Source organism: Pan troglodytes, chromosome 9 (assembly GCF_028858775.2).
Source record: "Pan troglodytes isolate AG18354 chromosome 9, NHGRI_mPanTro3-v2.0_pri, whole genome shotgun sequence".
NCBI lineage: Eukaryota > Metazoa > Chordata > Mammalia > Primates > Hominidae > Pan > Pan troglodytes.
Window position 1 is genome coordinate 124,872,874 of NC_072407.2, and position 13,611 is coordinate 124,886,484.

At 40.0% G+C, this 13,611-nt stretch overlaps 1 protein-coding gene across 11 annotated transcripts in view; it reads left to right on the top strand.

The window, feature by feature from the left end:
• JHY (junctional cadherin complex regulator) overlaps positions 1-13,611 on the top strand; it is a 95,417-nt gene that overhangs the window by 54,236 nt on the left and 27,570 nt on the right. For all 11 annotated transcript variants that reach the window (XR_001707597.4, XR_001707598.4, XM_054662791.2 and 8 more), the window contains one exon: positions 9,678-9,972. Coding sequence is in view for 9 of the 11 variants with exons in the window: in XM_054662791.2 (XP_054518766.2) it covers positions 9,678-9,972 (295 nt within the window). In the remaining 2 variants the exon portion in view is untranslated. The remainder of the gene's footprint in view (positions 1-9,677; positions 9,973-13,611) is intronic.

A 13,611-nucleotide genomic window follows, 5' to 3' on the forward strand; every position in this document is an offset into this window, starting at 1 on the left:
TATACATGAAGTGAAATTGGCTTATAATTTTCCTATCTGCCACTGGCCTTGACTGGGTGGATTATCAAGAAAATACCAGCCTTATAAAATGAGTCGAGGACTATTTCCTCATTTTGCATCCTCTGGGACACTTTATATACAATTGGCCTTACCTGTTACTTGAAGGTTTGATAGAATTTTCCTCTAAAACTATTGGGCCATTGGTGGGTTTTGTTTGGCTTTTTGTTGTTGTTTGTGAGCAGATTTTAAACTCCTGATGCATTTACTATAATCATTATAAGACTTTGCAGTCTTTTCATTTTCATTTTAGTCAGTTTAATACATTATATTTTTCTAGGAAAAATTTTCCTTTTAGGCTGTCTTAAAATGTACTGTCATAAAGCTTTTTGTAGTATTTAAATAACTTTAATATTATTCCACCTTTATTATATCTATAATCATGTCCCTCTTTTCATTTCTTTTTTTTTTTAATTTTTTTGGCAGCCTCAACCTCCTGGGCTTCTTTTGCTGAATTTTCTCTGTACATATAGCTAATTGATCCTACGCTTATGAGTAGCCTCTTAGTATAATTTTCCATAAGGACAACCCCATCGGGCAATTTCTCAATTCTTCTCTCTTTCTTGGAGCCAGACTTTGTAGACACCTTGACTTTCTTTCTCTTTCTAGACTTGCTTCGCAGCTGTCCCGGCTGAGGATTCCCTTTGCCTTTCTTCTGATAGGATTCTCTTTTTCAGTATCTCACATTTTCCTTATTTTGTTTGAGCACCCCTTCCGGCGTTTCTTTCAGATTGAAAATGTGGTACAAGGACAGGGGACAGGGTGGTGGGCAGTTCTCAGCGTGCCAGTGTCCTGTGCCACACCTGTTTTCTGACTGCGTTCCGCTGTTGTTGTGCTCATATTATCCTTAAGAATCTCCATGCCCTCATGGAGACCCTCTTGACTCTTCTCCTTCGTCACCCTTCCTGTTTTTTCCATCCCCGTTCTCTTTCTTAGTTTCCTCTCTAATTTTGATAGAGAACATCCCCCATTGCTTGAGAGGTAAATGTTTTGAGATCTTGCTGAAATTATCTTTCTTCTGCCCTCGCCCCTGATTGGTAGCTTGGCAGAGGATTGTAGAATTCTAGATGGAAAATCATTGTCCCTCAGAATTGCCTTCTTGCATCCAGTGTTGCTGTTGAGAAATCTGAAGCCACCTTATTCCTGATCCTTTGTATATAATCTGTTTTTTTTTTTGTTTTTTGTTTTTTGTTTTCTGGAAGCTTTAGGATCTTTTCTTTTTCTCTACTGAAGTGAAATTTCATAATATTGTGCCTTCGTATAGGTCTATTTTCATAGATTGAGCTGGGGCCTTTAAACCTGAAAACATGTGACCTTCAGTTCTGGGAAAATTTCTTGAGTCATCTTTATGGGTAGTTCCTTTCAACCATTTTCTGTTTGCTCTTTCTAGAAACTCCTGTGATTCAGATGTGTTTTTCCAGGACTGTTATTATGATTTTGTTTTCTCTTTCTCTCTCCATTTCTTTGTAATTTTGTTCTACTGTCTGGGAGGGTTTCTCAGTCCTAGCTTCCAGCCTTTCTACTGCTATCATGTTTCTTAATTTCCGACAGGATTTTTTTGTTGTTGTTTCTGTTATTGGTTTCTGAATGTTCCTCGTTTTATAGCCTCATGTTTTTGTTCGTGGATACAACATCCTTTTTTCTCAACATCTTCTTAGATTTTCAACAAGGCAAAATAGGGTGTAAGGGCCCTTGTGACTGAATTTTTAAGTGTTTTTAATTCCCTGCTTTGCTTCTCTTTCCTCTGGGTCTTTGTCAGTGATGTTTGTTTCTCTTCTCCTATTTTGCTGCCTTCCACCTTAGGGCTTGTGTCAGATGTCTGGCAATTCTTGATCGTCTTCTCATGATCAAGTATGAGAGACTAGAAAGCTTATTGGAAGCTCTGAGTGACAGTGCTTGTTGACTTTGAGTGCCTATAGAATGATCTTTGGGGGCCATGTGATAGGAAGCCCTTCCTGTATGTTTTAGGTCTTTTCTCTTGGTGGTCAGATTTATTATCTGTGCTTAGTGCTTCACAGGCAGAAGACTTGTTGGCTTCTTCAGAATGAAAATCTCCAGTGAGCTGCGGAGAGAGGGAAGGGACAGTTGCCTAGGTGCACAAAATGGAGAAGATGATCTGGAGATCCGCCTGCTTCTTTTTTTTTTTTTTTTTTCTGGAGATGGAGTCTCACTCTGTTGCCAGGCTGGAGTGCAGTGGCACGATCTCAGCTCACTGCAACCTCTGCCTACTGGGTTCAAGCGATTCTCCTGCCTCAGCCTCCTGAGCAGCTGGGACTACAGGCGCCCATCCCACACCTGGCTAGTTTTTGGATTTTTGGTAGAGACAGGGTTTCACCATGTTGGCCAGGATGGTCTCGATCTCTTGACCTCATGATCCACCCACCTCGGCCTCCCAAAGTGCTGAGATTACAGGCGTGAGCCACCGCACCCAACCCTGACTGCTTCTTAAACAGACTTTCAACCAAATCTTTTTTAAGTAACTCTCACATAGACTTTCACCACCGCCACTCCCACTTGCAGCTCATGAGCCTTACAGGATTCTATGGTGTAAACTGTGGCTTCTCTGCTTTCCCTGCTGCTAACTTAGATTCCACTTTTTTGAGTCTGCTAAGATAGTTACCATTCAACCATCTGTTCTCTGCTTCCGAAATATTTGCTCTTTTCCCCCCATTTTGTTCTCTTTATCTTCGTGGGTTGATGTCTTTTAAAAATCTCTTTATATATAATTTTGATTTGCATTTGAGAGTTAAATTGCATGCTTATTCTGCCATGTTTTTTCTACCACCTTTTCATTTTGAAATTGTTCACACCTAGTAAAAACTTGGGGGAAAATATCTACAATAAACACCTGTAGTCCTTCATCTAGATTCATCAGTGCTAAAATTTTGCAACATTTTCTGTCTATTTACTGAATCATTTGAAAGCAAGTTCAGAATCACAATATTTTATCTCTAAATATTTCAACATTCAGCCCCTAAGAATAAGGACATTGTCTTATACAACAATCACACCATTATCACAGCTAAGAATATTAACGTTATTGTACACAATATCATGTAGTATGAGTACATTTTTAAATTGTATTACTTGTCTCCAAAAAGCCTTTTACAGCTTTTTTTTAAAATTCCTGATCCAGTATTCAGTGTTCATACATTTCATTTACTTTTTGTTCCTTTAATTAAAAAAAAAAAAATCTAGAACAGACTGGGCATGGTGGCTCACACCTGTAATCCCAGCACTTTGGGAGGCCAAGGCGGTGGATCACTTGAGGTCAGGAGTTCGAGACCAGCCTGGCCAACATGGTGAAACTCCCACTCTACTAAAAATACAAAAATTTGCCGGGTGTGGTGGCAGGCGCCTGTAGTCCCAGCTACTCGGGAGGCTGAGGCAGGAGAATCTCTTCAGCCTGGGAGGCAGAGGTTGCAGTGAGCTGAGATCCTGCCACTGCACTCCAGCCTGGGCAACAGTGAGGTTCTGTCTCAAAAAAAAAAAAAAATCTAGAACAAATTATCCAATGCTTACTTTTCATTGTTTTCTATAACAATGCCTTTTTAGAAAAAATTTATTGTTTTTGGATAGTTATATTTTGGTTGACCATTTCAGGCAAGAATACTACTTAGGTGATTTGGTGTACTTTTTATTACATTATACCAGGGGATACATACTATCAGGCTATCATATCATTGGTGATGCTAAGTTAAACCTTTTGATTAAGGTAGCGACTACCAGATCTCCCCATTGTAAAGGAACATTTTCCCTTTATAAGTAATTGTTAATATTCGAGACAGTGTAAATATCCTAGTTTTCAACAGCTTTTTGTACAGTGTTTTTAGCATCCACTGACAGTGCTTACCTAAATCATTCATTACACTGGGGTTGCAAAATGGTGATTTTGTAATTCTATCAATACCTATACATTTATTACATGGCTGTTGAAATAAGACCTTTTCCTCTTCCTTTTTCTCCTTCCTTCCTTCCTTCCTTCTTTATCTCTCTCTCTCTCCCTCTCTCTCTAGTATCTTTATGGACTCATAAATCTTTTTCTATAAACATGTTAAAGTCTATTACCATCATTATACTGTATATGTTCTCACTGTCTTGGATTTGAGCAGTGGGAGCCCCTTCACTCCAGTTCCTGGGTCCTTTTGATGTAACATCTTTTGTCTTCGAGCACTTCTTTGTTTTCTGGCATAGTAATATGTTCTAGGTTTACCTTTGGACTTCCCCTGAACTCATGCGGAAGCATCAGTTTCTCCAAAAAGCCCTAATTCTTTTTAGTAGGGAATGGAATTTAGAAATCAAGATTTGAGAGCTATGTGTTCTCATTGCTACTGAAATATTATTGCTTCTAGACTCAAGATCTCAGCAGTTAGAGCTAGAAAATACCTGTACCTGAACCTCTTTCTATAATTATGCCTATGCCAATACATATTTCTGTATACTAGTGGGGTCACACAGATACCTCAAATCCAACAGCTCTGGGTTCTTCCTCATGCTTCTCCTTTTCCATATTTGTATCTCCTTTTTCCAACAGTGAAAACCTTAGTTTACCAAAACATCAATATGTTTACACATTTACCCTTCCCTACAGTATATGTACAAATAGTTTTATAATTACAATGCCAGTACCACTACCAAACAGTCAGCCTAAGTAAAGCTCATGATTTCTTTGCCATTCTTTTTCCTCCCTCTATATCCTTCTAAGGGTGTACAACCAAACTACATTGACTCAAAATTACTTCATAAATTAATTCTTTTCTCTTGGTAGAGGTAATCAGTTTAACATACAGTTAAATTCATTTGTTTTGCTTTGTATTCAGTGTTAGGATTTTCTTTTCTTCTCATTGATTTTAAATTTTATTTTATTTTTTGAATATGTAAAACATTACATGGTAACCAACTGCTTGTAGGATGTGTGACTGCAGGTCACTGTGTGTGCCTCCTGTTTGGTAAGGACCATGACAAGAAATAGAAATTCCCTTTTTGTTGTTTGTTTTAGTTTGTTTATTTATTTTTAGACAGAGTCTTGCTCTGTCACCCAGGCTGGAGTGTGGTGGCACAATTTCGGCTCATTGCAACCTCTGCCTCCCAGGTTCAAGTGATTCTCCTGTCTCAGCTTCCCAAGTAGCTAGGATTACAGGCACGTGCCACCACGCCCAGCTAATTTTTATATTTTTAGTAGAGACAGCGTTTCGCCATGTTGGTTAGGCTGGTCTCGAACTCCTGACCTCTGGTGATCCACCCACCTCGGCCTCCCAGTGCTGGGATTACAGGCGTGAGCCACCGCACCTGGCCAGAAATTCCTTTTTCAAAGCAGAAATTTATTCTGTCCTAACTCAGAAGAAACCACAATAGTTTATTTGTGCTTTCTCTCTCTTTTTCTTGATCAGCCTTGCAAAAGGGTTGTCTATTTCATCTGTCATTTCAAAAACAACTGTTCCTCTATGTTTTGGTTTTGCTTTCTCTTTTATCCATCTTTGTTCTCATATATTTACTTCTTTTCTTTGATATTGCTTGAATTTACTTCAGTGTTTTTGACTTCTTAACTTCTGCTATTTATTTATTGAGACAGAGTCTCACTCTGTTGCCCAGGCTGGAGTGCATTGGCATGATGTTGGCTCACTGCAACCTCCATCTCTCGGGTTCAAGCGATTATTGTGCCTCAGCCTCCCAAGTAGCTGGGATTACAGGCATACGCCACCATGCCCAGCTAATTTTTATATTTTTAGTAGAGACGGAGTTTCACCATGTTGGCCAGGCTGGTCTTGAACTCCTGACCTCAAGTGATCCACCTGCCTTGGCCTCCCAAAGTGCTCAGATTACAGGCATGAGCCAACGTGCCCAGCCCTTAACTTCTGTTTTAAATGCTTAGCTCATTATTTCTAAGGCTTTCTCCTTTTCCAATGTAATTTAAAATTATAAATGTTCCTCTAAGTATGTTTTAATTGCTTCCCACATGTTTTAAAATGTAGCATTTTTATTATTGTTTAGTTCTAAGTATTTTCTTCTCTTTTTAGAGGCAGGGTCTCACCATGTTGCCCAGGCTGGAGTGCAACGGAGTGATCCTAGCTCACTGCAGTCTCCAACTCCTGAGCTCAAGTGATGCTCCCACCTCAGGCTCCCCACTAGCTGGGACTACAGACAGGCTCCACCACACCCAACTAATTTTTAAAATTTATTTGGAGACAGGGTCTCATTATGTTGCTCAGGCTGGTCTTAAACTCCTCGGCTCAAGCCATCTTCCTGCCTCAGCCCCTTGAGCTGCTGGGATTACAGGCACAAGCCACCTCGCTCAGCTAGTTCTAAGTATTTTCTAATTCCATTATGATTGCCTCTTGGATGATCAGTTATTTGGAAGTATGTTTATAAATTTCAAAACATATAAAGTTATTTTAGATATATTTATTGTTATATATCTAACAAAACAATTATTGTCAGAAAACATCATTCACATGATACCAAGTTTTTGATATTTTTTGATACTTGTTTTTGGCCTAACGTTTTGGTCAATGTAACCAAATGTTCCTCATTTGTTTTCTGCAGTTGTTGATTACATCATTCTATATACTTACATTCTATGTACGAGTAGGCTTGTTGAATAGGTCTTTTAAGTCTTCTATAGCCTAGTTAGGTTTCTCTGTTTGATATATCAGTTACTGAAACTGGTGAGGTGGCATCTCCCTCTTTAAGAATTGTCAGTTTTGCCTCACAATTCCATTAATTTTTGCTTTATGTATTTTGAACTTATGTTATTAGGGACATGCAGATTTATAATTGATATATCTTCCTGATGAATTCTTCTTTTAATCCTGATGTAATCAATATTTTTATTCCTAATAATGCTTCTTTCTTAAAGTTTATGCTTTCTGATACTAATACAGCTACACCAGCTTTTTAAATTTAGCATTGAGTCTGGTATATTTTTTCCATCATCTTCAAACTTTTCAGTCTTCTTATGATTTAAGTGAGTCTCTTTTAAGTAGTATGTTGGATTTTGTTTCTTTATTCATTCTTAAACTCACTTTTAACTAGTGACTTAAAACTATAGGCCAGGTGCAGTGGTTCACACCTGTAATAACAGCACTTTGGGAGGCTGAGAAGGGAGGATTGCTTGAGTCCAAGAGTTTGAGACCAGCCTGGATAACATGGCAAAACCCTGTCTCTACAAAAATTAGCCAGGCATGGTGGGGTGCACCTGTGGTCACAACTAATCAGGAGGCTGAGGTGGGAGGATCACTTGAGCCCGTAAGTCAGAGGTTGCAGTGAGCCAAAATCTTGCCACTGCATTCCAGCCTGGGTGATAAACTGAGACGATGCCTCAAAAAACAAACCAACCAAAAAAGCTACTTACATTTATTGTGGCACTGATACCTTTGAATTTATTTCTACCATCTTAATTTGTCCTTCCGAATCACCCTACTTTCTCTATACTTCTCTATATCTTTTATATCCTCTATTAACCTGAGAGAATTTTCTTTATTTTTCCTTCTACTGATTTGCAAATATATATTCTCTTTATATTCTTTTATTGTAACTCATGTACTTAACTAGTCTAGCATTAAATTAATATTCCCATTCTCCTCTAGAACATGTTCAAAATTATTAGATTGTTTTAATCCAGTCACCTTTCCTGTCATACATATTACTTTGTTCAACAACTTTTCTATCACCTTATATATTCAAAATTAGTCACTGCTTTTATTATTGTTGTCTAGAGTTAATACTGTATTATGAGTTAATACTGTATTATATTTAGCCAGTTGTTTATTAATGTCTTTGCCTCACATCCTTTCTTCCATGTTACCCTTTATTCTGAAGTAAATCCTTTAGAAGTTCTTTTAACAAGTATGGTAAACTTACATGAAAACTTCTTTATTTTACTATTTTGAATTATAGTTTAATATTGTGAAGAATTCAACTCTTTGAAAACATTACTTTTCTGTCTCCTGGTTTCTGCGTTGCTTTGAAAAGTCTTTTGTCAATATAATTAACATTTATTTTGTTTTGTTTTTATTTTCTCTTATTGGTTTATAAGTGTTTCCTCTGGTTTTGGTGTTCTGAAGTTTCATTGTGATATGCTTAGGTATGAAATTTTTAATTCTGCCTGAGACTCTTCTATAATTCCTAAATCTTAAGATTCATCTCTTTCATAAATAATGAAAAATTATCACACATGTTCCCTTTGAATATTATGTCTCTCAAATTTACTCTATTTTCTCCTATAGGAACCCCAAATAGCTGTGTGTTAGATTGTCTATTCTAGACTTCGTGCCTTTTTAACTGTTTTTATTTTACACCTTTTATTTCTCAGTGCTTCTTTCTGAATAATTTCTTCAAATAAGTTTTCCAGCGTAATAAATCTCTCTTTACCTCTGTCCAATATATGCTCTTTAATGTATCCACTGAGTTTTAAATTTCAATAATGGTATTTTCCATGTCTAGAATTTCTATTTGGTTCTCATTAAAACCTCTCTGTTCTTTTTCCAAAATACAGGATTTTTAAATATGTTTCTCGGGTTCTTAGCTTCTTTTCTTAAGTCTTTACTCATCTTAAACTACCTTATGAATGTTATCTAATATCTCTATCATCTGAAGTTCTTGGAAGTCTACTATTGCTATTTGTATGTGTGTGCATGTGTGTCTGCTGACTCTCATATTTGGTAGATTATTTCCTCTTACGGGCAAGGACTTTGGATTGTGAACTTACATTTAGCCACCTTTTCCGTGGAAACCTAGGCAGGCTTGGGTGGGAGTGTATTTCTCTAGAGAAGTTTTGTATTTGCTTCTGCCAGATACTACAGAAGTATCCCTCATCCAAGATCATTGTTACATTAGTTTCTTCGTGTTGGATTTCCGTGATTATGTGGGTAAGGTAAATTTGAAATCCAAATATTGTCCTATAGATATTCACAAGAGCTTGTTGTTGTTGTTGGGTTTTTTGGAGAGAGTGGGGGTTGTTTTTCTATTCAGAGCCCAGAGACCAAGACAGACAGACTTGCTTGTTGTTTCTCATGGCTGGTGAGTGGGTTTTGAATTAATGTAGCTTTTAACTGAGGGGGTAGCACCTCAAGTTATAGTCTTCTTACAACGATCTTAGTTCTGATTCCCTGCCTCACACAGGACCAAGATCTTACATATCTTATACCAGCGTTAACTATTAAAACTCAAGCCTGTAGACCCAAAACTCTTGTAAAGAAAGCTATAACTTCAGCTAATCTAAAATCTGCTTTGGTTTTTATTCCTTTTGTTCATTTTGGTCTTTAGAGATTTCTATTTATCTTACCAATTCAACTATGTGTTTAAAGGATGTTTAATGTAATGCAACATTTCTAGGTATTTTGCAGTGGGAAGGTCTTTGATTTTTCAAAATGGTGTTTTTTCTATTCTGAATGCACTAAACAAAAGTTCTAAATAAAGTGTAGACTGTCCTAAAGGAAAAAGAGGAGGAGTTTAAGATAAATAAGAAATTAATGTATTCATGAAAAGATTAAGCTAAAGGTCATTAATTTGATTTGAGAGTGATAAATACATCAAATTAATGGTTCATAAAGACTTTTATGCTAGATGTCTTATGTATTTGGATTTTATAAACAGATTTGTGCCTTTTTTTTTTCATTAAGGAAATTCCATTCTTCTTCTGACAGCCAGACGGTTAGAGCTTCTCCAGATGCATGGCTCACCCAGATAATGGAGCAGCATCAGCAAGCCTTGGTGCAGCTGATCGACGTGCAGCCCAGTGAAGGGGCCTTATCCAGTGTCACACTTCCACCTATACTGTCAAGGGTAGAAAGTGAATCCCAACTCAGTTCAGAGAGAAGCCAAAGAAACCAAGTGAAAATTAGCCGTAGCAATTCTGAAGGCTATCTGTTTCAACTGGAAAAGGGAAAAAAGCATAAGAAAAGAAGCAGCAGTAAGGTAATAAAAGCACCATTTTTACCAAGTAACCTTTCCATTTTGAGAATACAGATGGACCTTGATGTAATTATAGCCCTGAAATAGGGATGGTCATTACTGAGTTGCTGCCACACTGGGTCGCCCAGAGTCCTAAGGAGTTTCTTACTCCTGACCCTGCTACTCCCTGGGGTTTCCCTCCCCTTCTTAATAGAAGTTGTTGCTGCCAGGGATGCCCATTTCTCCCTCCTGTTCAAGTCATCTTGGCGAGAGGTCTCCATTTGCAGAGTGGCAAAACTCCTCCTTTCATCCCCAGCTGAAACATCCCTTCCTCAGGAAAGCTTCCATACTCCACCCCAAGCCCCATGCTAACCTGAGTCTTCATGGTTATTAAATCATTTCTTCCCAGGTCATTCTCATATCTTAAAAAGTAGAGAAAGCAGGGCTGAGTGAGTGAAAGCGCCTGTTGCCATTGCATTTTCCCACCATCTGCCTCTATGAGGACTCATATTGGCCCTAATCTCACCCCAACTTCTGCAGTAAAATACCTGGGCTGGCCAGTGATTGAACGTTCCTCTCAAACATTAGCTGACCTTTACTGAGTTCTTTGTCTCAAATCACCATTACTAGCACCTTTGCGCACTTCAGTCTTTTCTCATAGGGCCTACATGATTTAACAAGTAAAATTGGGGACCCAAAGTAGAATGTTTTCAGTAAGAAATGAAGGCGCCTAGGAAGGGGACTTTTTATGTCCTGTGTATTTCTCTTCTGTCACTGGCAATAAAAAGCCCTCAGGAAAGGTCACTTGCTTCCAGTGTCAAATCATAAGAAAAAAGCTGGAAATGCATTCTGTTTTACAGGCAACAGGGAAAGGCCTGGTTGAAAGCAATAAGCCTGTGGTGAGTTGGGTTTTCAGGGAACAGACTGAAATGGAGATTTGCATGCAGGAGGTCTCTAGACTGAAATGGAGATTTGCATGCAGGAGGTCTCTAGACTGAAATGGAGATTTGCATGCAGGAGGTCTCTAGCAGAGCAACCTGGGGTACCTTTAAGGGAGTGAGGGAAGCGGGGCTGGGCAGAGGTGGGCTGTGATGCAGACACAGCAGTAGCCTTGGCCCAGGTTCTGAGGGTTCTAAAGTTGGGGTGGCCCTTCAAAGGCAAGGGACCCAGGCTTTTGTTCTCCCACACCAACCTGCCATTGGATAGTGACTGCCCCTGGGGAAGGGTGGTGACTTTGTGCACAGCAGCTCCACGTGGCTGAGGCAGTGTTTAGGGAGGAACTCAGCTGTGAGCCATCAGCAGACAACACTCCCAGCGTCTGGAGAAATGAGTGCCTCAGTACAGAAGGGCCTCCGCGCTAAGACAACTTGAGAGGAATTAAGCAAACCATTCCTAAGTTGAATTCAGTTTGTTATTAAATAATTTCTAGGCCGGGCGCGGTGGCTAACGCCTGTAATCCCAGCACTTTGGGAGGCCGAGGTGTGTGGATCACCTGAGGTCAGGAGTTCGAGACCAGCTTGGACAACATGGTGAAACTCCGTCTCTACTAAAATACAAAAATTAGCCGGGCGTGGTGGCAGGTGCCTGTAATCTCAGCTACTGGGGAGGCTGAGGCAGGAGAATCACTTGAACCTGGGAGACGGAGGTTGCAGTGAGTCGAGATTGCGCCATTTCACTCCAGCCTGGGAAACAAGAGTGAAACTCTGTCTTAATAATAATAATAATAATAATAATGATTTCTACTAGGAACTTGGAAGATGCTGGGATGTAAAGATGAGCCATGACCCCTCCTCAGAGGAAGCTTCCAGTTGCATGGAGCTTGGGAAGGCAGACGTGTAAATGCTTATTATGTTGCAGTATAATGTTGCAAGCAAAAAAAAAATGATATTAATTAATAATAAAAGTAATAATAATAATAATAATGTAGGCATGCATGGGGAGCACAGAGGAACATAAAGGAAAACTGATATCCTGACCTGGGGTCAGGCAAAGCTTCAGAAGATAATTCAGAACTGCGTCTTAGAGGGTGATGAAGAGTTGGCAAAGAAGACTGCAAGAGCAGGCCGGGCGCGGTGGCTTATGCCTGTAATCCCAGCACTTTGGAAGGCTGAGGTGGGCAGGTCACAAGGCCAGGATTTTGAGACCATGCTGGCCAATATGGTGAAACCCCGTCTGTACTAAAAATACAAAAATTAACCGGATGTGGTGGCAGGTGCCTGTAATCCCAGCTACTCGGGAGGCTGAGGCAGGAGAATTGCTTGAACCTGGGAGATGGAGGTTGCAGTGAGCCGAGATTGCGCCACTGCACTCCAGCCTGGGGGACAGAGTGAGACTCCATCTCAAAAAAAAAAAAAGAAGACTGCAAGAGCAATTCAGGCGGGAGTACCAGTACAAACAAAGGTTCTGAAGCTGTAACATGGTGCATGCTGGGGATGAGAGCATTTCAGGTCCTTGTGACTAAACCTGGGAGGCAAGGAGTGTTGAAAGATGGGAGCGGAGTGGTGGATAGGGGCCAGGTCTTAGAAGATCTCATTTTCCATTCAAAGAAGTACTTTATTGCGTAGGACGGGGGGATCATGGAGGAATTTTAAATTGGTTGGATTCGTATTTTAGAAAGGCAGCTCTGGCTATGGTGTGCAGGGCAGATGCAAGACATCCCAGAAAGTGATGGGATTATGAAGTCCATGGATCCTCAAGTGGGGCCTTTAGAGAAAAAGATAAGGGGTGGCCTCAAAGAGAAAGTGAAACTGGCCTGGATCAGGCAGCAAGAGATACTAACGAGAAGAAAAAGAGGATGTCTTGGGGCTGAGATATGACCCCACCCCAATCCTGCAGCTCCCATCTTGAGCCCCTCTGTGTACCCCGGGTCTTCAGCTCACAACCCTAGAGTTCTTACCCCAGCTCCTTCACATACCCCCACCTGGGGGCTCTTTGAACTCCTCATTCCAACTTCACGCTCTCATGTCCTCCCCTCTGCTGGGGACGGGACCCTATCCGTGCCCACGCTGTGGAATCTGCAACTAGTGACTTGGAGCTGGGAGAATCCCCGGTTCCACTGTAAGTAAGGAGAAAGGTGTTCCTTTTTTCTTTTCTTTCTTTTCTTTTTTTTTTTTTTTTTTTTTTTTTTGAGACAGAATCTTGCTTCATCGCCCAGGCTGGTGTGCAGTGAAGCAATCTCGGCTCACTGCAACCTCCATCTCCCGAGTTCAAGTGATTCTCCTGCCTCAGCAGGAGTATCTGGGATTACAGGCGCACACCACTACACCCGGCTGATTTTTGTATTTTTAGTAGAGATGGGGTTTCACCATGTTGGCCAGGCTGGTCTCGAACTCCTGACCTCAGATGATCCACCTGCCTTGGCCTCCCAAATTGCCGGAATTACAGGTGTGAGCCACTGCGCCCAGCTACAAACGTGTTTTTTTAATCACAGGTAACTTCTTTTTCCACAGAAACATCATTACATGGTAGTTAGGCTGTAAGGTACTATTAGCACTGTTTTCAAGAGTTTTGTGAATAAAGTAGGTTTTGAAGACTTGACTGGGAAGCTGGACATCATCCGTATTATTTCTATAAGGACATGTATTCAGAACACATTTTCGAGGTGAGGACAGCCTGTTCACTGCAGTACATATAGATTACCAGGGACTAAATTTAGCTCAAACA